Genomic DNA, 25,814 nt, shown 5'->3' on the forward strand with positions numbered 1-25,814 from the left:
GTGTGTGTGTGTGTGTGTGTGGTGAAGAGTGGGTGGGTAAGTGTTACGCTTCATGTACAGAGCGTGTGTAAAGACTGGATCCAGCTAATTAGGTTAGACACAGCGTGAGCTTCCCTACTGCCGTAGTGCGTGTGTGTGTGTGCGTGTGTGTGTGCGTGTGTGTGTGTGCGTGTGTGTGTGTTTTGAAGGGACTCTATCTGCAATAAAGAGCTAGAAGGGGTTTTATATATCTATTTTCTATATAACTGTGTTTATAAATCTCTCTCTCTCTCTCACACACACACACACACTCCTCTCGTCATTACCCTTGGGGTATGTGAGTTTGTTCCTTTAGACGCAGCGTATGCCTGTGTGTGTGTGTGTGTGTGTGTGTGTGTGTGTGTGTGAGAGAGAGATTTCCTCACTCATTATAGAGTATTAATTCTTCAGCAGACAAGAATAGCTCAAATAAGAATAATCAGTGGCTGATACACAGGAAGTCCCGTCAACAGACACACACTATGTGTGTGTGTGTGTGTGTGTGTGTGAGATAGTTTCACCTTTTCTTGCTGAAAATCGATACTGTTCGAAACTCTAAAACAGATCTGGGACCATTTAAAAATACCAACTCACCAAAACACCTGTCAAAACTGCAGTTAAGCAGATGATAAATCAGTCAATGTGTGTGTGTGTGTGTGTGTGTGTATGTGTGTGTGTGAGTGTGAGTGTGTGTGTGTTTTGTCTTGGTTTTTGATCTTCATGAGCTGCTTCTCTCTCTCTCTCTTGCTCTCTCGTTATGTCTTTCATTGCTTCTTAAACGTCCTCTCTTCAATAAAATCGGTAGGAATTGATTATTTTTTTTAATTGCACTATCGGTGTAGATTTTCATTTTGTGATTTTAAGTCACACTGTCGTACCGTTGCTTTGGCTGTTCTAAGGATTCCACGTTGATTCATATGCAGAAATGACACTGTACAGTTTTAAATATCTGCAGATTTGACATGCATCAGCAGGTCATCCGTTTACTGTCCGGGTTGAGAGTTGAGTTACGCGTAAGTGGTGAAAAATTGCACGCATCGGCCCTCGGATGGCGCTGCGGACCGATTTGTGTAAGTTTGCGTGCAACAGAAGCGTGCCTCTGACCCTGAACTCGAAACCCAAGCCCATATTTCTTGCGAGATATCAGCACGAATGAGATATTAAATATCATACCGCGGTCTGTCCGAATACTCGATTCCGATTGGCTGGAAATGTGTGCGTTAAAGCCGTATGCGTACCTCAGGTAGTCCCGGTCAGTTTAATCGCCGTTCTATATTAACACGCATAGTTGTCTAGTTTTAAGATGCAATAGCATTAGATATTTATGCATTAGATATTTTCAGTAATTCTTACCACGTCAGTTTTGCTAACGCCATTGGAAGATTTTTTTTTAAATTTTTTTGCTTGATTTTAACACACTTTAACTAGATTTACGTGTCTTGCTTGTTTCAAGAAAGCTGTTTTTGTGCAGTGTAGGCGTGCGTTGTACGATTTGAATGCGCTCTGCGGATGCACCCGCCCTCTTAAGATTGTGTAACGTACACCTAGCCATGGATTATCCCTTGCTTAAGTATTATGTCCAGCGCCACTGTCTGACAGCTTGATGTAACTGTAATATTTCACACTGAAATTTATGTTTTAGACTGTACGTACACACACACACACACACACACACACACACACTTTCTAAAATAGCAAATGGCCTACATTTTTAGGCCATTATTAAATACATAAATATGAAATAAATAAATACATAAATAAATACATAAATATGGCGGTATTACATTGACAACAAAGGAAATATACTATTTCTCTCTTTGGTCCGCATTTTCTATCCCTTCATTTTTTATATATATTTTTTATATATTTATATAAATTTAAGCTTTAAATTGCCTTAGAAGTAATAGACTACTTTCAAGCATGTATTTCGAGGGAAACGCAAACTTTTCAATGTAAAATCGAAAGCTTGAAATGCGTAAAAGCAACGGACTAAACAAACGGACGGGATCATTTTGAATCATTTATAATAATCTGATAATGAGAACTACTAGATCAGTTTGCTCATATTCAAGATATTTTAACTTATAAACATTTCCACATGGGTTATACACGTTTACACACGTGAACAGGTGCGAAGCCTCGACTCGGAATCAAGTAAAAGTTATGTAATGTTTCTTATGACAAAATAATTTTAGAACAAATATAAGACCGTTAGGTCTTAAAAGTGTCTTTTTCTATTGTCCAATCTATTGCGCTTAAAATAAACGCTCGCGGTAAGAAAAGATCTGCCAGTAGAATAGGACACGCACGCTGAAAACGAGTAGAAATGTTTTTAGGCTTAAAAATCTTGTGTGTTTAAAACGAATCCGATTAAGAGAAATGTTTAGAAAAGAACTCTGACTCGCTAAGACGTGCTATTGATGGAGCGACTGGTTGTAGATGAATACAGAGATGATCTTACATCTGTGCAATCGTTCACCTCTTGTGATGATTTAACACCGCTGTATGATTTTGTGTTTGTGTGTGTGTGTGTGTGTGTGTGTGTGTGTGTGTGGGAACTGCAGAGCTGGAGGTGGCACGGCTCAGTACCGACATGATGCAGACGGATCTGAAGTTCCCTCAGTCGGAAGCTTCTGGAAACTTCATCCAAATTCCAGTAAAAACTCTGAAACAACAAGGACGCAACGGTATTCCGCCTGCTCTCGCTCCCTGTGTTCCTCTTTTATTCCCGTTACACTCCTCGTGGGCTTCGTGCGTTTACGTCTTTGCCGTATTTCCTTGTTAATTCTAAAGTAAAAACGAATCCATCGCTTACACTAAAGCATTTCGGACTCCGTTTAATTCAATTCCATGTCGCTTAATTTCTATTGGTTAAATACCGGAAGTGTCTACGTGTCCCTGGGAATATCAGATGCTCCAGCTTAAATCTCACCCTTAGCGAGGTTAAAACAAAGAAAAAAACACTGGTAAAATGTAAATGTATTAAATACACCACAGAAAGTGATATGGATATATAATTATTATGTATACACAAAAAAATATATATAAAAAAATCAGTTTGTTGCATGTATTTTTTTTTCCTCAACAGTTTTTATATGTTGTAATATACACCTATCAGCCATAACATTAAAACCACGGACGGGTGAAGCGAATAGCGTTGATTATCTCGTTACACAGGCACCTGTGAAGGGGTGGGATGTATTTATTATGCAGCAAGTGAACAGTCAGTTCTCAATGTTGATGTTCTGGAAGCAGGAAAAATGGCAAGTGTAAGGATCTGAGTGACTTTGACAAGGGTTAAATTGTGATGGTTAGACGACCGGGTTGGAGCATCTCAAAAATGGCATGTCTTGTGGTACCAAAAGTGGTCTAAGGAAGGACAACCGGTGAACCGGTGACAGGGTCATGGTCGCTCAAGGCTCATTGATGCTCGTGAGGAGCGAAGGCTAGAACATCTGGTCCGATCCTACAGAACAGCTACTGTAGCAAAAGTTAATGCTGGCTGTGATAGAAAGGTGTAGAAGGAAAGAACACACCGAGCATCACAGTTTGCTGTGTGTGGAGCTGTGTAGCTGCAGAACGGTCAGAGTGCCCATGCTGACCCCCTGTCCATCTCCGAAAGCGCCTACAATGGGCACGTGAGCATCAGAACTGAACCATGGAGCAGTAGAAGAAGGTGGCCTGGTCTGATGAATCATGTTCTCTTTTACATCATGTGGAGGCCGGGTGTGTGTGTGTGTGTGTGTGTGTGTGTGTCGCTTACCTGGGGAAGAGATGCACCAGGATGCACTATTTGAAGAAGGCAAGCCGGCGGAGGCAGTGTGATGCTCTGGGCAATGTTCTGCTGGGAAACCTTGAGTCCTGGCATTCATATGGATGTTACTTTGACACGTACCACCTACCTAAACATTGTTGTAGACCAAGTACATCCCTTCATGGTAACGGAATTTCCTAATAGCAGTGGCCTCTTTCAGCAGGATAATGCGGCCTGCAACACTGCAAAAATTATTCAGGAACGGTTTGAGGAACATGACAAAGGGTTCAAGGTGTTGACTCGGCCTCCAAATTCCCCAGATCTCAATCCAGTCGAGTGTTCTGGACAAACAAATCCGATCCATGGAGGTCCCACCTCGCAATTTACAGGACTTAAAGAACCTCTTGCTCACATGCTGGTGCCAGATACCACAGCACACCTTCAGAGGTCTTGTGGAGTCCATGCCTCGACGGGTCAGAGCTGTTTTGGTGGCACAAAGTGGTTTTGATGATATGGCTGATCACTGTATATTTTCCCTTAAGCATAACTAAAACAGTTACCTTCACCAAGTTCACAAAGTGTTCTAGGTTTCATTTTTTTTCACTGTACTTTTATCAGCTTCTACGCTCCATAAGTTTCATATTCAATAATGTCCTGAATCTCAACTTAATTATCTTACGTATATGGTACCAGATATTGTCTCCATCATCATGTGTAAAATATATAACTGCACACGAATTCCAATCTACAACCTTCAAACCTGAACGATGAAGGTCTTCGGATGAGACGCACGAGCTGAGACATGAGAGAATGTTTTACCGAAGCTGTTCTTATGCAATTTGATTGAACTTATCAATAATCAACTTTATCCAACTATATAACTTATGTAATAAAGTAATTCTGTTTTCCTTAAATCCTTATATTTCCTTCCACAATTTATTCGCTCTGGAAAATGATTCCCCTCTCTAAGAGGAGAATTGCACAGATTTAGAGCTTAATTAATAAACACCATTGACTGACGAATTCATGAAAGTGATCAACAAAATTACGTCTTGTCTAAATGTTTACTGACTGCCCCAACAACTGCCCTTAGGCTAGACCAGGGGTGTCTAATCTTATCCAGAAAGGGCCGGTGTGGGTGCAGGTTTTCAATCCAACCAATCATAAGCCACACTTATAATAGAATATTTAAAAAAGATTTTCTTGGTGGTCTAGGTTAACTTTAACACCCCCCCCCCCCCCAAAAAAAAAGGATAAAAATAAATTCCTTCTGCTTTCATTGATCTAAGAAATGCACGCTAGACTTTGCTTTATTATTCCAAAGCAGCCCTTGGTAGAAAACTCTGCTTTTCTGTTGTATGTTTCTCAGGTGAGATCCGTATGGCTCTGGTTCTGTACAGGAATCTGGGTCAGTATTTGTCCACAGAGAATGCGAGTGTGCGGCTGGGAAGCGAAGCCGCTTACCCCAACTACTCACTCATTGTCAACTCGCCTGTAATAACAGCGGCTATAAACAAGGACAGCAACAAAATCTACTTGTCCGAACCTGTGCGCTTCGTTGTCAGCCACTTGCAGGTATCACGCACACACACACACACACACACACACACACACACACACACATACACCACACGATCAAATTATGTCCTTCTCTCACAGAAGTCAGAGTCGAACTTCAACCCGAACTGCTCATTCTGGAGCTACTCCAAACGCACCATGACAGGATACTGGTCTACGCAGGACTGCAGGCTGGGTGACACAAACAGCACACACACCTCCTGCTCCTGCACACATCTCACCAACTTTGCTGTGCTCATGGCTCATGTGGATGTCAAGGTGAGCATACACACATACGTGTGTGTTTTACTGTCTTTGTCAGGCCCTTCCCTTGACAGTGTTATTAATGCAGATAATTAATGCTTTGCCAAACCTAAATCTAACCCTAACCTTTAACTCTTTAAAAAGAATTTCCTAATGGGGATGAGCCAAAGGTAAAAAATGTCAGATATTCCTGCCTTTGTGGAGAAATTTGACCCCCCCCCAGCTGCCCATACACACACACACACTTTAATTGGCCATTACCCCTTAACCTCAATCTGACCATCGTGTCATTTGAGACGATATTTTATGGTCATCACTATTTCACATACTACATTTCATAAATATTTTGGAGCTTGTCATCAAGCATCTTAATGTGAGCATTTTAATGTGGTTAATTTGAGCTTTTTAACAGTTTTCATCCTTGGTAGAAAGGAACACTCTGTTACAATAAAGGGTTGCTTTGGTCATTTTGGATCTTACTACCTCATTATAGCTGTACCAACTAGGGATGGCCCGATGTGAAAAGTACACTGTATGATAACCATATGACCAAATGATATATAATCAGAGTTGGTAAAATTACTCATCAGTGAAGACTAGGAAAGTCTGATTGACAACCATGAAAAGCATAGTGATTACTGGAGAGACAGTGACAGTCCAGGCTTTTGGGGCAGAGTTGGCAACCCGTTCTATGTCCTCTGTGAGGAGGAGTACCAAGCAAGCTACAGAGAACCTGATGGAGATATTCCCGCGGGGGTGTCCAAGAGGGGGGTGGGAGAATAGGCAATCCATTCGAATGGACCCAAGGGTAGCAGACCAAAGCAACGAGCAAGTGAGTTCCATGTAGCAAGATCTGCAAGAACAATCAAAGCTTAAAGATCCACCAATCTAGGATGATGTGTTTGGTGGGAGCAAGAGCAACAGAACGCACAGGTGTTCAACCTGGTGAGTCAGAGGAGGAGCCATGCCCCGAGTCACCCCACAGTGACTAGAACCTACAAGTGTTGCGAATGGATTCCCCCAGCAGCAAGCCAAAGAGGAGGTAGATCAATTGGCCAGGATCTCATAAAGCCACTTTTCCACTGTATGGTACAGCTCGACTCGGCTCGCTTTACTTTTCCGAGCTTGCTTTTCCACTGCAGTATAGTGCCACCTCAACGTGGGTGCGATCTTCCACTCGCCTTCACACAGGAATTATGTTGTATTATCGAAGCCCTGTACAAATACATGGTCAGGCCATATTCCAAATGACTTTCCTGTTCACTGAACACGGACCCTATTAAGGATGTAAAATAGCGGCATTCTATAACCTACGTACTGCTCTATATGACTACGTTCGATTCAGCTGCAACAGGAGCGACTTTGATAAACGCCTGCGAGGTGTAAATATCTAAGACAGAAACCTTTGTTGTAATTTATATCTGTCATGATATAAATGATACATAACTTTCAATTAATAGAATATTACCATATGCAAAGTATGTATTAAATGACACATTTATTCAGGCACAATACGGAACCACTCGCTAAGGAGACTCCATATGATACTGTACACCACGAGGAAGATACTGCAGATTCCCTGCTCGCTCAGTGCGTGGCTCACACTTAGTATCGGCCCAGCTCGCTTGGAACCTCGGCCAAGGTGGTACTAAAAATGTGCCAGGTACCAGGTACTATCCACAGTGGAAAGCCCCCAAAAAGCGAGCAAAGTTGAGTCGAGTCGAGCCGTACCATGCGGTGGAAAAGCGCAATAAGTCAGCACTGTGGAGACACAGACAACTAAATTTGTCTATTTGAGGCAGTGATAAGCTACAAGCCATGACAACAACTATAGTGAGTCTTGCAACAGAAAGATTTTGAGAAAAGGAAGGAAAAGGAGCCAAGCTACCTTACTTTAAGAAGCCAAGAAAGGTGAGGATCCATAGCATCCGGCAGAAGCTCAAGTCGTTGAGGCACTCGTTCAAGGAGAATGGAAAGGACTTGGGAGAATGTAGAATGCTGATCGTCCCTCCTAAGCCAGATGTACAGTTTGACGATGTCGATTTTTTGTGCAAACCTCGATCAAATTCCACTCCAGGGGCAAGTGGTATCACTTAACTGTCCTAATCTTTTGCTACAACTGTAGAATATCCTGTTAGTCATCTGGAGAAGGGGCAAAATTCCAGAGCAAAGGAGATTTGCAGAAGGGAATTGGATCCCCAAAGAGGAGAACTTCAAGCGGATCTTTCAGTTCCGCATCATCTCCCCACTGAGTGTCGAAGCCAAGAATTTTTTCAGCATAGTTTCCAACCAGCTGTGCACCTTCCTCTCCAACAACAGCTTCATTGATACATCAGTCCAGAAGGGGACATCTCAGGAATCCCAGGGTGTTTGGAGCACTGAGGAGAAGTGGTGTCAAAAAAAAAATGAAGAGGCATACAAGTCCCAAGTGAGAGTTTATTCTAAGACAGAAGAAAACTTTCATCTGTAACTTTTCTTTTTTGTAAGAAAAGTTACATCAAGGTGGCATAAGACTGAAGCTGGGAAAATCACAGGGTGCTCTGCGATGCTGTTTTTGATGGCCATGAATATGTTCATCAGGTCTGCTCAGCCAGAGTTCAGAGTGCCCAAGATTTAAATCTGCCAAACATCTGGAAGACTCTTGGCCTCTACAAGGTACTGGGACCTGTTGGTGGACATGGAGAAGCAGCTCAAGTACCCATAGCATATTTTGGTCACCACTTTGAGAACAGACATCCTTCTTGTGTCTGAATCGACCAGGCAAGTTGTCATGCTGGAGTGAGCTAACAGTTCCTTGGGAAGTTTGCTTGGATGAAAGGAACCTCACCAAGTATGAGATCAGCAAGTGCAGACAAGTTGGCAGGGTGCCACTTGATTGAAGTTGGTTGCAGGGGATACACAGCATTGGGCATGAAAGTTCAGAGAAGGAGAAGTACCATCCATAATACCACAAATGCAGCAGAGATGGCTGTGGCTTAAAAGGGGTGAACCATGATGCAAGTAGTTTGTTAGCCATGTGGACACAAGCTGAGGTCTGAATAATCTGCCTCAGATGGGTCATCTGGAGAAGTGTGTATGATGTTGAAAGACTTGAAACTTCTGATGATTCCAGGAACATCACAGAAGATATCTCCTGAGGCATCAGAAGATGTATTTGCTCACTGAAATTCTTTACTCAACTAAAAGTACAACTACTCCTCCAAATAAATAATCTGATTGAAGGAAAGCAACAGTACCAACATTCACTTGTTGAGAAAACTGCATGTCTCTTACAAAAACAAATTGAGACGCAGCAATACACCATCTGCTCCTGCCATCAGGCCAGTCAGTCTAATGGAGTTAAAAATTAGGATTGTCATAAATTTCAAGGGGCACGGAATACTAGAAATAACATTTTTGGTAGCATCATACTGAGATATCAGTAGAAATATTTTGAGTTCCTGTTATAGCGATATACATTGATCAGCCAGAACATTAAAACCTCTTGCCTAATATTGTGTAGGTCCACCTTGTGCCGCCAAAACAGCTCTGACCCGTCGAGGCATCGACTCCACAAGATCTGGTATCTGGCACCAAGATGTTAACAGCAGATCCTTTAAGTCCTGTAAGTTACGAGGTGTGGCCTCAATGGATCGGACTTGTTTGTCCAGAGCATCCTACAGACGCTCAATCGGATTGAGATCTGGGGAATTTGGAGGCCGAGTCATCACCCTGAACTCTTTATCATGTTCCTCAAAACGTTCCTGAACAATTCTTTCAGTGTGACAGGGTGTATTATCCTACTGAAACAGGCCACTGCTATTAGGGAACATTGTTGCCATGAAGGGATGTACTTGGTCTACAACAATGTTTAGGTAGGTGGTACGTGTCAAAGTAACATCCACATGAAAGCCAGGACACAAGGTTGGGACTTTGACTCCCCACTCACATCACTGAGCCTTGAGTGCCCATGACCCTGTCGCCGGTTCACCGGTTGTTCTTCCTTGGACCACTTTTGGTAGGTACTAACCACTGCATACCAGGAACACCCCACAAGTCCTGCTGTTTTGGAGACGCTCTGACCTAGTTGTCTAGCCATCACAATTTGGCCCTTGTCCAAGTCACTCAGATCCTTACACTTTCCCATTTTTCCTGCTTCCATCACATCAACTTTGAGAACTGAGTGTTCATTGCTCCCACCCCTTTGACAGGTCCAACTGTAATGAGATATAATCAGTGTTATTCATTTCATCTGTCAGTGCTTTTACTGTTATGACTAATCGGTGTATTTTAATAAATAAAACGCATTAGTATTGTATTAAGAGCAGTTCAGATAAACGTCCAGGTATTTGTAGTTCTTGAACAAAGCATGCTGTTATAGGACTATAATCAACGATGAGTTGGTGTGATGCCAACCCTAAGTGAATTATTTTCCTATAACAGCTTGTCCCAAAGTGTTATACCACAGCTATTTTACACCAATTACAATTTTTAATTCATTAATGAATGATGAACAGGTTGTGCTTTTGAGCCGTTTATAGCTCCATTTAATGTTAAGTTAGTTCCTTTTATCACTTATGCTATAACAGGTACAAATACTCATTCATCAGAAGGAAAACTGTTCCTTTGTGGTTTCTTGGCAACATGCCGAGCGGTATTTTTTGGAGAAACAATAAAGAGAGGCTGATGATGGCAATACTGTTTGTAGCTGTTGTAACTGAAGTGATAACAGGAACGAACTTGTTCCATGGACATGCTATGACTGTAATATCCACAGAGGACACGAGTGGGTGTGACTTCGCCTTTTAGTTCAGCAGTTAGGTTCAAAATACCAAATCCATAATTTAATGTAACAAGATGGAGGCGGACTCCACTTATCTTTCCACTTCCTTCCCTGCGAGAGACATTCTGTCTAATCCTCCACACCACAAGTAAATCAGGATTATCAAATGGCGAAAATGATGGGAGGGGAGCGAGAGAGAAAGAGAGAGAGAAAGAGACTGGGGGAAGAGAATCAGATTTCTTGAAGCCATCAAGCACAAGCAGCTCATAATGTATGTTACCTCTCTGAGATTGTGCATCCCTCTGTTTCGGTGTAACACACACACACACACACACACACACACACATTCATCACTCATGTGCTGAGGGTAAAATTTGTCAGCTGGGGATTTGATAGATAGATCCGCAATAAAAATTCTCTCTCTCACACTCACACACACACACACACACACACACACACACACACACACATTAATAGAGCACATATTATGGGCCAAAAATATGCCATGGCATTTATGAATGTGAGGTGAGTGCCAAAATTTTTAAGGCACAAAATGCATAAAGGTCATTATATACATAAATGTAAATGCTGTGTACCGAGGGCAGAGCTGACCTTAAACACACTCACACATCTCTTTCTCTCACATAAACACACACACACACACACACCAATGCCTCTTTTCCTCACCCTCCAGGCTGCGTTAATGGACACTGTATGGATGAATGAATGATTAATCAAATGCTGCGTGTGTGTGCGTGTGTGTGTGTTTGTGTGTGTGCCTTTGTGAGCACCCAGTGTGTGTTTTCTATGCTTCAGCTCATTTTCTAATACTGCAGATGAAATGGATTTGTTATTTGAACACTCGGAGGCCATGTGGCCACTGACAAATGAACCACATTGTTTCTGCTCTGTATAGTTCAGACAGTGCATTAAGGCATGCTGAGTGCTTCCCCCCCATCATCTGTTCACTACATAGCAGCGGAGATCACATGGACCCCATCTCTATAGCCATATAATTGTCAAATCCAATTAAATAGCCAAGATATTTTTATCTTAAGTGTACTTATTGGTGATTTAAGATGAGGTACTGTACAGATTTGTACAGTAATTATCAAAATAAGTGAATTCCATGCATACAGAACTAATTCAGCTAAGCATGTTTGATTGTTTTTAGCACATGAGTCAGTTGATGAACAGTAAATATCTTATACCTTACTTCACTATAGTAGACATCCATCCATCTATCCATCCATTTTCCATACCGTTTATCCTGCACATGGTCACTGGGAGTCTGGAGCCTATCCCAGGGAGCTCGGGGTACAAGGCTGAGGACACCCTGGACAGGGTGCCAGTCAATCGCAGGACAGAATCACACACCCATTCACGCACCATTTGTAAATGCCAGTCAGCCTAGAATGCATGTGTTTGGACTGGGGGAGAAAACCGTAGTACCCGGAGGAAACCCCTGAATCACGAGGAGGACATGCAAACTTTGCACATGCGGGGCGGAGACGGGAATCGAACCCCCAACCCCGGAGGTGTGAGGCAAATGTGCTAACCACTAAGCCAGTATAAATAAAGATATGTTTTAGAAAAATAATTAGATGGGGGAAAAGTACTCAGATGACAAAGAAAATTAGTACTTTGCGTACAGCTTCTAAACATCTACAGTAAGAAGTCAGTCATTTTTTGTAGCGTTGGGGTTCAATTTTGATCCATTCCTCTTGGCAAATCTTCAATTCCTCAAGGTCTCACTGACGGACTCACAATTTCAAAATCCGCAACTTTGAATAAAAAAATACAGCGGTGCTTGAAAGTTTGTGAACCCTTGTAGAATGTTCTATATTTCTGCATATATATGACCTAAAACATCATTAGTTTTTCACACAAGTCCTAAAAGTAGACCAATTAAACCAATGAGGTAAAAATATTATACTTGGTAATTTATTTATTGAGGAAAATGATCTAATATTACATATCTGTGAGTGGCAAAAGTATGTGAACGTTTGCTTTCAGTATCTGGTGTGACCGCCTTGTGCAGCAATAACTGCAACTAAACTGTTGATCAGTCCTGCACATCGTCTTGGAGGAGTTTTAGCCCGTTCCTCAGTACAGAACAGCTTCAACTCTGGGATGTTGGTGGGTTTCCTCACATGAACTGCTCGCTTCAGGTTCTTCCACAACATCTCTATTGGATTAAGGTCAGGACTTTGACTCGGCCATTCCAAAACATTCACTTTATTCTTCTTTAACCGTTCTCTGGCCCAGATGCAGCAGAACAGGTCCAAACCATGACACTACCACCAGCATGTTTCACAGATGGGATAAGGATCTTATGCTGGAATGCAGCGTTTTTCTTTCTCCAAACATAATGCCTCTCTTTTAAAACAAAACGTTCTATTTTGGTCTCATCCATCCACAAAACATTCTTTTTCCTACCACCTCTTTATTGCAGACACATCTCATTGTATATTCCTGACCTCAAGATCAAGCTCCCATTTTTACATTCCAGGTTTTTGGATGTTCACTATTTATGTAACATAATTTCAACCTAAACATCTGACTAAATACATCTGACTAAATAGAGCTGACTAAATAGATCAGTGACACACGTTTAGTTTTTAAGTGGAATGAGAGGAACAGATTTGAGCTGAAATGATGAAAGACTGATGTGGAGAAGTTGTAAGTTGTTTTTTTTTTTATATATACATGATTGGTTTATATGAGGACTTGATACAAACTTTTAAGGGAATTATCTCCAGTTCCCTTTGTTTTGCTATATTTCTTGATCTCTTTTCCATGGTGTTCTTCTTTCTTACCCTTCTCCCTCTCTCATTTTTCTCACTTCCTACCTTTCCTTCCTGTTCTGTCTCTCGAAATCTAAATGTTCTTTCTCCTCTCAATTGTTTCCCTTTTTGCTCTCTTTATTTTTCTTCATTTCCCCCTCTATGTCACTTCTTCTATTCTCTCTCTCCTTCATTCCTCTTTCTTTCTTTCTTTCTTTCTCCTCTTCCAACTGCTCTATATCCATGGCTCCCTGCCTTTCACTCTCACATTCTTCTGTTTTCCCCTCCCCTCCTCTCTCTCTCTCTCTCTCTCTCTCTCTCTCTGACAAACAGAAGGCAGATCAGATGCAAGCAACCTTACTGGATATGATCACGTGGGTGGGGATTCTGCTCTCGCTTGTCTGCCTGCTCATCTGCATCTTCACCTTCTGCTTCTTCCGCGGCCTGCAGAGCGACCGCAACACCATCCACAAGAACTTGTGCATTTCACTCTTCATTGCAGAGATGCTCTTCCTCGTCGGCATCTACCGATCAGACCAGCCTGTGAGACACGTTCACACTCACACACACACACATGCACACATAGTCATTTAGTCACCATGATCTATATAAGGAATAAAACACAATGGGGCATGTTGTTACAGGAAAATAATCAATAATATAATCAACCATGAGGTGGTGGGATCCCACCCAGTGCAAAGCAGCGTTACTATCCCCCCACTCATATCCCCCAAAGTTGATTCTTTTCCAATAACAGCACAACCCAAAGGTTTTTAATTCTCTTATACCACAGCAGTTTTGGCAATTATTCTAATTTCTATTCATTAAAGAATAACACATTGTAGTTTTTATCTGTTTACGGTTACATTTAATGTTCTGGAACATCCACGAAGCGAGTTAGTTCTTTCACGTTACAGTCGTGACAAAACGAAAGTACACCCTCATTCAATTCTATGTGTTATTTAACAGGGCCTAAATAACAATTGTGTGGTCCCCACCAACGTCTATAAAAAAAAACAAAACAACCACAGTTTGAAAACATAAGTACACCCTGTAATTCAGTAACATGTAACAAGAACCACCTTTAGCAACAATAATTGAAGTAAACGTTTTCAGTAGTAGTTCACAAGTCTTTCACATCGCTCTGGTGAAATTTTGTCCCACTCTTCGTTACAGCATTGCTTCAGATCATTGATGTTTGAAGGAATCGGTTTATGCACAGCTCTCTTTAGATCGCGCCACAGCATCTCGATGGGGTTGAGGTCTGAACTTTGACTTGGCAATTCCAATGCCATGATTTGTTCTTCTGCTTTAGCCATTTAGATGTTGATTTGCTGGTGTGCTTTGGATCATTGTACTGTTGCATGACCCGATTTCAGACCAGCTTAAGCTGCTGGACAGATGGCCTCACATTCGTCTCAAGAATATTGTGGCATAAAGTGGCCTTCATGGTTGTCTCAATGATTGCAAGCTTCCCAGGTCTTGTGGCTGTAGCACAAGCCCAAATCATCACCCCTCCACCACCATGCTTGACAGTTGGTATGAGGTGTTTGTGGTGATGCACTGTGTTTGGTTTTGGAGGCCTGAAGGCTCACTTCAGAATGGTGTATTTCAAATTGTTTGGAGATGGCCTTATAACCCTGCCCAGATGGATGAGCAGCAACAATCGCTTCTCTGACATTATTTCTGGTGTCCTTTCATCTTGGCACGATGTAGACACATACCCAAGTGCTTCCGAACACCAAACTGCCAAAGGTTCTAATTTCATAGAGGTCATACTTCTTAGATGATTAACTAATCTTGTAAATTTCATTAGTAACAGCTGGCTGCTAATTTTCTCTTAATAATTGTGGAAGTATAACTGTGGATAATAATTGTGGAAGTATAACTGTGGATAATAATTGTGGAAGTATAACTGTGGATAATAATTGTGGAAGGGTGTATTTATTCTTTCCCACCTGGTTTTTGGATGTTGGTTTACTTTTGGGGAAAAAATGACTGGGACAATGATCCAAAGCCCACCAGCGAATCCACATCTGAATGGCTAAATCAAGGTGTTGCAATGGCCAAATCAAAGTCCCATTGAGATGCTGTGGCGGGATTTTAAGAGAGCTGTGCATAAAAGAATGCCCTCAAACCTCAATGAATTGAAGCAATGTTGTAAAGAAGAATGGGACAAAATTTCTTCAAAACAATGGAAGACTGATAAACTCCTACAGAAAACATTTACTTCAAGTTATTGTTGCTAAAGGTGCTTCTACATGTTACTAAATTACAGGGTGTACTGAATTTTCCCCACCTTGTTTCTGAATGTTGGTTTACTTTTTGGAAAACATAGTGAAATCTTCTTGTTTTTTTTGTTTGTTATTTGTTTGTTTATAGAAGTTAGTGCGGAACTCACGATTGTCATTTAGGCCCTAATAAATAAATACATAAAAATGAAGGAGGTTGTACTTTCTTTTTCCCATGACTGTATATGTGTCAGCTATAAATAAATGTTATTTATTTACTTATTTTATTATAAGTAAATTTTTATTTATATAGCACATTTCAACACAGCCAAACTGACCAAAGTGCTGAACAGAGTAAGAAAAAGTTCAATAGAAAAACAGAATAAAGACAGACAATAAACAATAGTAAAAATTAGATTAAAACGCCCGAGAGAAGAGACACGCTTTCAGACTCTTTTTAAAAATGATAATTGAGGGTGTAAGGCGGATGTCCAGTGGCAATTGATTCCATAAACGAGGGGCAGCGGCTGAAAAAGCTCTAACCCCCCCCCCCCCCCTTAATTTTTACTATCAGAAGATCTTAAAAATCTGCTAGATGAATGTGGTGTAAGAAAACCTTTGAGATAAGATGGAGCTTGATCATTAAGAGTTTTAAAGACAAACAACAGAATCTTAAACTGGATCCTAAAATGGACCGGGAGCTAAAATGCGATGCTTAAATTGGGGTGACACGATCATATTTCTTTGCCCTGGTCTCCAGCCTTGCAGCTGCATATTCTGAACCATCTGGAGACCAGCAAAGAGATGACTGAGGAAGACCCCAGTATAATGAATTATAATAGTCTAAACACGATGTGATAAAAGCATGAATAACCTTCTCCAAATCTTGGAAAGACAACAATGTTTTAAGTTTAGAAATAATCCGTAATTGATGAAAACTATTCTTAACGACCGAATTTATTTGCAGTGCAGGATGATACCAAGGTTCCTAACCTGGGAAGAAATTGAGGGGAAGTGATTATGAAGCTCAGAGTAAATGAAACAAAGTCAATATTTGGTGTGACAAAAAAATTAAAATAGTAATCTCCGCTACAATGTGTGCAGTTTTATAAGGAAATGAGCTGTAAGTGTTATTGAGCGTCTTCCAGAACTGGAGACTTTGATTGTCGTGCTTGCTTCTTATTTTTGCAGCAAAATCCAGCAGCCTTCATAGTGTTTTTTTTTTTTTTTTTTTTTTTGGTCTGAACAGCGTCTCTTACGTAATACGCTGCTTTCTTTAATGACATACAGACATTTTTCTCTAGCATTTAATTTTGTGCTAGAAAACTAACGTTTGGGAGTCTAACATGTTTTTTTGTAGAAGTCATAAAATAAAAAAATCTACAACAAAGTTTGTAGAAAAAAATTCAGGGTGCCTAAAAATTTGCACAGTGCCGTATATATACGATCGCCCAACTTAGTTATCGGTAACATCCACTATCGCTCGACCTCTGCTATAAATACATTGTATGCAGTATTATAAAGTGTATTTATATGTCCTGTCCATTAAAATCCAATTCCTTTTAATCCAGTCCATATTAATGAAGTCATTTTCAGTCCATTTGATATTTGTATAATTGCCTATAATGTAGCATAATAATACACACGCAATATTGATCTATTGGATCCATTATTAATTTGACAGAAAATTAGTATTAATATTCCTACATATTATTTGATTACAGTTTACTCATACTGTAGGTGTTACTCGCTTTCCTTTAAGTACTGTTTCTGGAAATTTCTAGAATGAATGGGATCCCATGTATGAGATTATTCGTGCAAAGTTTTACCAGTATTTTTGAGAATATTTTTTTTAGAATATGTGAAAATTCCATTTAAAACCCTTGAGTGTATTAGACCGGCTTAGTTTGCAGTGTAAAATAAAGCAGTAAGCTAAGAGAGGGTGTGAGTTACAGTGATTTTATCACGGGTAAGGGCGTGCTTGCTGAGGTATGACGCGAAGCGGAGTTTCTGTAAACCACTTACCTGTGATAAAATCACCCTAAAGCACGTCATCGAATTGGCTTACTGCTTTTATAAAACGCTGACAAGAACAATACGACAAAATGCATTGTTCGGTAAAGAGTTTATTGAATTATTAATAATATTCATAATAAACACTTCTGCAAAACAGTGCAGTCTTTTAACCGTAAGCGAAGCAACATAACGGAACAAAGATTAGCGAGTTCTGTGGGCAGAAAAGTTTCCGTAGAGTAGCGTAGTGTAGTGTTTGATAAGTTTAAAATCTGCCGCAGTAATACAGAATTGAGTTATTCAGATGCGGTCACAGTCATTTATGAGGTGGAATTACTTGATACGTCTTGTGTTGAAACAGTGGTTTCAGAGCACAATTAGAGAGTTACAGAAATGAAGCACTATAAAGCTGCTACCGTACGCGCACATTAGTGATGAATTATGACCCGCTGAAAAGGTCTCCGCAACACGTTCGTTCATCTCTAAGTTGCGAGGAAGTTTCAGTTTACTAATTCTGACGACTCTAATGTGTCCGACTTCATGAGCCATTATTACACTTACAGTTATAAAGGTATATAAGTACAGGCTACAAAGTGTTCCCATATCTATTAATGTTATTATGTTGATAAATAGCGACATATGCTGAAGTTACTCTGCCGGCAAGACTCTTAATTGTATCAGGGAATTGTGTGTATCTGTTTTTAGAGAGGGGTGGGAAGCACACACACACACACACACACACACACACACACGCACGCACACGCCCCTGCATATACACCCCCCGTCCCGTAAGTGGTTAGGATTGGCGCCTGGCTGTCGTTAATTACCAGAGTGGAGTGGCTCTCTGACCTCCTGTTAATAACGGAAAACCTGCTCACGTCCTCCGAGAGCGCAAGCGTGTGAGAGAAATAATGTGGAAAATCCATCGAGAAAACTCATTTAAGTGAGACCTGCTTTAAAATTGTAATCAAGACATGAATTATGTACTAATAACATCATAGTAGGTGATTGTGGGTGTATGTGTGCGTGTGTGTGCCTGTAAAAATCTTTAATGAGTTGAATCGGCTGAATCCACATGTGTGTATGATTATTACCACTGTTTTTGATATATCTATCTGTGTGTGTGTGTGTGTGTGTGTGTGTGTGTGTGTGTGTGTGATTCTCAGATCGCATGTGCAGTGTTTGCCGCTCTGCTTCACTTCTTCTTCCTGGCTGCATTCACATGGATGTTTCTGGAAGGTGTGCAGCTGTACATCATGCTGGTGGAGGTGTTTGAGAGCGAGTACTCTCGAACCAAGTATTTCTACCTGACCGGCTACGGTGTACCAGCGCTCATCGTGGCCGTGTCAGCTGCCGTTGATTACCGCAGCTACGGCACAAACCACGTGTGAGTACACACACGGACCGTTAATGCAACAGTCGTACTCAATCACATCTCGAAAGCCAGTCACGAAATTATTTTACAAATCTTTCAATCTTAGTGACTCAGTGACCACTCAGTAATCACAAGCTTAATCTCCAAAAGGTATAACGAGTCACATTGCAAATTTCAAAATCCCCCGCACACTTTTCAAATCTCAAAAATTAGGGAACAAAAAATTATCCAATTCTCAAAATGAGCTTGAATAAGACTCGAATAAGACTTGAAAAGTCCACATCTTACAAATCTGGAACAAATATTAAAATTCAGTAACCATGTGTTACATCTGACAATCACACTTCACTAGTTCACTAAATTCACTAACAAAACACATTTCAAATCTCCCAATTCAACAACAATCAGACTTCAGTTTTCCAAATTCAGCAACAGTCGCACTTTAAATCTCAGAACTCAGGAATAATCACATTTCAAATCTCCAAATTCAGTAACAGTCAAAAATCTCCAAATTCAGTAACAATCACACTCAAAAATCTCCAAATTCAGTAACTGTCAAAAATCTCCAAATTCAGTAACAGTCAAAAATCTCCAAATTCAGTAACAATCACACTCAAAAATCTCCAAATTCAGTTACTGTCAAAAATCTCCAAATTCAGTAACAGTCAAAAATCTCCAAATTCAATAACAATCACACTCAAAAATCTCCAAATTCAGTAACAATCACAGTCAAAAATCTCCAAATTCAGTTACTGTCAAAAATCTCCAAATTCAGTAACAATCACAGTCAAAAATCTCCAAATTCAGTAACAATCACAGTCAAAAAATCTCCAAATTCAGTTACTGTCAAAAATCTCCAAATTCAGTAACTGTCAAAAATCTCCAAATTCAGTAACAATCACAGTCAAAAATCTCCAAATTCAGTAACAGTCAAAAATCTCCAAATTCAGTAACAATCACAGTCAAAAAATCTCCAAATTCAGTTACTGTCAAAAATCTCCAAATTCAGTAACAATCACAGTCAAAAATCTCCAAATTCAGTTACTGTCAAAAATCTCCAAATCCAGTAACTGTGAAAAATCTCCAAATTCAGTAACAATCATAGTCAAAAATCTCCAAATTCAGTAACAATCACAGTCAAAAAATTCCAAATTCAGTAACTGTCAAAAATCTCCAAATTCAGTAACAATCACACTCAAAAATCTCCAAATTCAGTAACTGTCAAAAATCTCCAAATTCAGTAACAATCACAGTCAAAAATCTCCAAATTCAGTAACAGTCAAAAATCTCCAAATTCAGTAACAATCACAGTCAAAAATCTCCAAATTCAGTTACTGTCAAAAATCTCCAAATTCAGTAACAATCACAGTCAAAAATCTCCAAATTCAGTAACAGTCAAAAATCTCCAAATTCAGTAACAATCACAGTCAAAAATCTCCAAATTCAGTTACTGTCAAAAATCTCCAAATTCAGTAACAATCACAGTCAAAAAATCTCCAAATTCAGTTACTGTCAAAAATCTCCAAATTCAGTAACAATCACAGTCAAAAAATCTCCAAATTCAGTTACTGTCAAAAATCTCCAAATTCAGTAACAGTCAAAAATCTCCAAATTCAGTTACTGTCAAAAATCTCCAAATTCAGTAACAATCATAGTCAAAAATCTCCAAATTCAGTAACAATCACAGTCAAAAATCTCCAAATTCAGTAACAATCTAAAATCTCCAAATTCAGTAACAATCACAGTCTAAAATCTCCAAATTCAGTTACTGTCAAAAATCTCCAAATTCAGTAACAATCACAGTCAAAAAATCTCCAAATTCAGTTACTGTCAAAAATCTCCAAATTCAGTAACAGTCAAAAATCTCCAAATTCAGTTACTGTCAAAAATCTCCAAATTCAGTAACAATCATAGTCAAAAATCTCCAAATTCAGTAACAATCACAGTCAAAAATCTCCAAATTCAGTAACAATCTAAAATCTCCAAATTCAGTAACAATCACAGTCTAAAATCTCCAAATTCAGTAACAATCTAAAATCTCCAAATTCAGTATCTGTCAAAAATCTCCAAATTGAGTAACTAACAATCACAGTCAAAACTTCTACATTTCAAAATCCCCCAAAAAACACGTTTCAAATCTCAAAAATTTGTAAAATAAATAAATAAATAAATACATTTTGCCAGTCTCAAAATTAGATAAATTATAAAAGTCCACATCTTGCAATTCTGGAACAAATATTAAAATTCAGTAACCATGTGTTACATTTAACAATCCCACTTCACTAATTCCTTAAATTCACTAACAAAACACATTTCAAATCTCCCAACAGTAACAGTCGCACTTCAAATCTCTAAATTCAGTAATAATCACACTTCAATTGAAAATGTTGAGACTCAGTAACAAACGCTCTCCACATCTCCACATTCAATATCAATAACATTTGAAAAATCGAAATTCAGTAATAATTACAATCTAATTTTACAAACAATAAAACTCCAAATCTCTGCTGTTTTTATTTATTTATTTATTTATTTATTTAAAATTGCTGTAGCACCAACATCATTAGCAGAATCGCTGCTTTCAGACACAGCGGGACATATTGTAGTCCCAACATGCACAGACACTGCATGCTGACTGAAAATGCCTGCAAAGCTGGCGTAATACACTGAATAATGAACACTTTATATTCACATTTTCCATTGATTCATATGAGAAGCTGCACAAACTACTTGGGACCAAGTCAAGATCCCACTACGGGACCATCATTTTGCTGGAAGTCTGAGATGTCGCACATGTTTAAGAAAGGTTTTGACTAGTATATGTGCTCGCAGCAGCGGACAAACACACGGTGCTGTCACATGTCCTCTAGCTGACATGTACACTCAAGATAGGGTGCCTGAGCCCAGTGTTTTGCACCATAGAGTGAAACTTTCAGCTTGCTTGCATACAAATGTAGCACGCACACTAATCAGAGTGACTGACCCTTTGTGAACCTGCCAGTATGCCGAGGTCATTCTTTCTAGGATGCGCCACAGCCGTGTCGGCTCTTCACTTCACGCCGTGCTCCACTTATGTTGCAGCTAGCGCAAGGCTCTTTAAGTGCTTGTTGAAGATTCTCTGATCCCAGACAATTTGGGCATTGATCATTGTCCATTATCCAGCTCAGTTGGGGCCTGGCAGAACAAGCAACTCACCATCCTGAGGTGAAATACGAATGATTGAAGTTCAGCAGTTCACAACAAGTTGTGAATTTATAACAGTATAAAATGACACGGCTACACACTGACATAAACAATAGGCTACCTGTGTGTTCTAAGGACACAGTCAACCGTGGCAAGAATAGCAATAAGTCACACTGAAATTACTGTCACCCAAGGTGTTCAACACCTCCTTTAAAAGATTAGATAGCTATACTAAGCGTCTTGAATCCACTTCCTTAACATCTTGGCAATACAAGAATGGAAAAGAGGGCAAGTGTGACGTACTGTAGTATGGACGTGGGGTCAAAAGGTGACAATTTTGCTTTTGGTACTTGCTAGCCTAAAAAAAAAAAAGGAAAACAAGCATTTTAGGAGAATTCGGGGTGTGTAATGATATTACACACTAGCTGTGCAGTCCGGAGCTGCTTACTGGCAGGGGCAATTGTGAAAACCAAGCCGAACGGTGGCTTTTTAGGTGATTCCACAAACATAATAATAATAATAATAATAATAATAATAATAATAATAATAAGCGTGCATTTTCATTATCATTCTTTTAGAAATCGGTTATCTAATGTCCACCTGGCCAACATGGAAGTTAAATATATGTATGCTTGTCTAATGTTATCTAAGTCAAACATACATTTTATCAATTTATACAGTGGTGCTTAAAAGTTTGTGAACCATTTTGAATTTTCTATTTTTTCCTGCATAAATATGACCTACAACATCATCAGGTTTTCATAAACGTCCTAAAAGTAGATGAAGAGAACCCAATTAAACACATGAGACAAAAATATTATACTCGGTCATTAATTTTTTGTGGAAAATGATCCAATATTACATATCTGTGAGCGGTAAAAGTATGTGAACGTTTGCTTATAGTATCTGGTGTGACCCCCTTGTGCAGCAGTAACTGCGACTAAACTGTTGCTCAGTCCTGCACGTCGTCTTGGAGGAATTTTAGCCCGTTCCTCAGTACAGAACAGCTTCAACTCTGGGATGTTGGTGTGTTTCCTCACATGAACTGCTCGCTTCATGTTCTTCCACAACATCTCTATTGGATTAAGGTCAGGACTTTGACTCGGCCATTCCAGAACGTTCACTTTATTCTTCTTTAACCGTTCTTTGGTAGAACGACTCGTGTGCTTAGGGTCAGTTCCAGTTACATTTATGTAGCGCTTTTCTAGACACTCAAAACACTTTACATTGTATAGGGGGAATCTCCTCAACGACCACTAGTGTGTAGCATCCACTAGTGTGTAGCATCCACCTGGATGGTGGATATACATAGTGCACCAGAACACCACACACACCAGCTATTAGTGGTGAGGAGAGAGTGATGTAGCCAATTCAGAGATGGGGATTATTAGATACATGACATACATGATAGAGAAGGGCCGATGGGGGAATTTCGCCAGGACAGCGGGGTATACCCCTACTCTTAGGGTCGTTGTCTTGCTGCATGACCCACCTTCTCTTGAGATTCAGTGCATGAACAGATGTCCTGACACTTTCTTTTAGAAATCGCTGGTATAATTCAGAATTCTTTTTTGAATGAATTCTCATTGCCTCGTCCTGGCCCAGATGCAGCAAAACCCACCCAAACCATGATACTACCACCACCATGTTTCACAGATGGCACAGAAGGTTCTTATGCTCCAAACATAACACTTAACTTAACAAAAGTTCTATTTTGGTCTCATCCATCTACAAAAAAAAATTCCAATAGTCTTCTTGCTTGTCCACGTGATCTTCAGCAAACTGCAGACGGGCAGCAATGTTCTTTTTGGAGAGCAGTGACTTTCTCTTTGCAAACCTGCCATGCACACCACTGTTGTTCGGTGTTCTCCTGATGGTAGACTCATGAACATTAACATTAGCCAATGTGAGAAAGGCCTTTAGCTGCTTAGAAGTTACCCAGGGTTCCTTTGTGACCTCGTGGACTATTACACGTCTTGCTCTTGGAGTGATCTTTGTTGGTCTTCACTCCTGGTGAGGGTAACAACGGTCTTGAATTTCCTCCATTTGTACACAATCTATCTGAGTGTAGATTGGTGGAGTCCAAACCCTTTAGAGATGGTTTTATGACCTTTTCCAGCCTGATGAGCATCAACAACTCTTTTCCTGAGGTCCTCAGAAATCTCGTTTGTCCATGCCATGATACACTTCCGCAAACATGCGTTGTGAAGATCAGACTCTGATAGATCCGTGTTCTTTAAATAAAACCGGGCGCTCACTCACACCTGATCATCATCCCATTGATGGAAAACACCAGACTCTAATTTCACCTTCAAATTAAACCGCTAATCCTAGAAGTTCACATACTTTGCCACTCACAGATATGTAACACTGGATCATTTTCCTCAATGAATAAATGACTGAGTATAATATTTTTGTCTCATTTGTTTAATTGGGTTCTAAAGGGCTCACAAACTTTCAAGCACCACTGTATCACAATAATGAGTTGAGAGGAAGGGAGCAAGGCGTCCAGGGGGTGTCAGTTAATGCTGGAAAGGTCAAACACCAGTACAAATCCAGATTAATATATCAATTGGATATATTTTTTCTCCTGTTTTATTGGGTAGAAAAGAATGGCATGTTTTTAAGTGATAACGTACAGTGGCATACTCCAATGTTCAACCGAGGAGCTCTTACACAAATGTGCAAAGGTTGGTTAGTCTGGTAATATAATATAATTAAAGTAACCATCACTGAACTTCATGATGTGTGTTGAGCAGATGAAATCATTATATCGCACGTTTTATCCGACTCAGCAGCTGATTCTCACACCCTTCATTAGCTGGGTTAGTGTGTAGACCAGGTAAAATATAATCATTTGTGAAACTGGGTTGATATTTTAGTAAAGTGCACATACCGTGTAATTGTCTCGAAGAGTATAAATGTAGGTGAGCAGTACAATGCTATTTTATCATCATAATGAGAAATTCTGTGCTTTTTTTTCTGAGATAATCACAGGTTAAGACAGCAATCTAAATGATATAGATCAGCCAAATTATCTAGAGACCATAAACAAAGTACATTCAAATTAGAAACCAGTGTTATAGTGTGAACTGATTGGATGTTAGTCTGTCGTGTTATTGTGTTGTGTTTTTCCCGGCTGTCCCTGCTTTCTTTTTGTGAAATTTCCTCCATAAATCGCTAGCTGGCCTTAGCATAATTGCATCATGTATCATGAATATCATTGATTATTATGTTATACACTAATCAGCCATAACATTAAAACCACTTTCAGGTGAAGTGAATAATGTTGATTAATTCATTATAATGGCACCTGTCAAGGGGTGGGATATATTTATTAGGCAGTAAATGAACAGTCGGTTCTCAAAGTTGTTGTGATGGAAGCAGGAAAAATGGGAAAGCGTAAGGATCTGAGCCATTTTGACGAGGGCCAAATTGTGATGGTTAGATGACTGGGTCGGAGCATCTCAAAAACAGCAGGTCTTGTGAGATGTTCCCGGTATGCAGTGGTTAGTACCTACCGAAAGTGTTGAACCGGCGAGAGGGTCATGGGTTCCCAAGGGTCACTGATGTGCGTGGGGAGTGAAGGCTAGCTCGTCTGGTCGGATCCCACAGAAGAGCTACTGTAGCACAAATTTCTGAAAAAGTTCATGCTGGTGATGATGGAAAGGAGTCAGAACACACAGTGCATCACAGCTTGCTGCTTTTGAGGCTGCGTAGCTGCAGAACGGTCAGAGTGCCCATGCTGACCCCTGTCCACCACTGAAAGTGCCTATAATGGGCACGTGAGCATCAGAACTGGACCATGGAGCAACTGAAGAAGGTGACCTGGTCTTACGACTGATCTTACATTTGGTTTTGCATCATGTGG

At 40.0% G+C, this 25,814-nt stretch overlaps 1 protein-coding gene across 4 annotated transcripts in view; it reads left to right on the plus strand.

Moving 5' to 3' along the window:
* The window catches only part of adgrl3.1 (adhesion G protein-coupled receptor L3.1), a 198,557-nt gene that overhangs the window by 143,482 nt on the left and 29,261 nt on the right, over positions 1–25,814 (plus strand). For all 4 annotated transcript variants that reach the window (XM_053619428.1, XM_053619431.1, XM_053619429.1 and 1 more), the window contains exons 12-16: positions 2,583–2,705; positions 5,142–5,347; positions 5,432–5,608; positions 13,475–13,684; positions 18,552–18,772. In XM_053619428.1, the coding sequence (XP_053475403.1) occupies positions 2,583–2,705; positions 5,142–5,347; positions 5,432–5,608; positions 13,475–13,684; positions 18,552–18,772 (937 nt within the window). The remainder of the gene's footprint in view (positions 1–2,582; positions 2,706–5,141; positions 5,348–5,431; positions 5,609–13,474; positions 13,685–18,551; positions 18,773–25,814) is intronic.

This window comes from Ictalurus furcatus, chromosome 29 (assembly GCF_023375685.1).
Source record: "Ictalurus furcatus strain D&B chromosome 29, Billie_1.0, whole genome shotgun sequence".
In the NCBI taxonomy this organism is placed as follows: domain Eukaryota; kingdom Metazoa; phylum Chordata; class Actinopteri; order Siluriformes; family Ictaluridae; genus Ictalurus; species Ictalurus furcatus.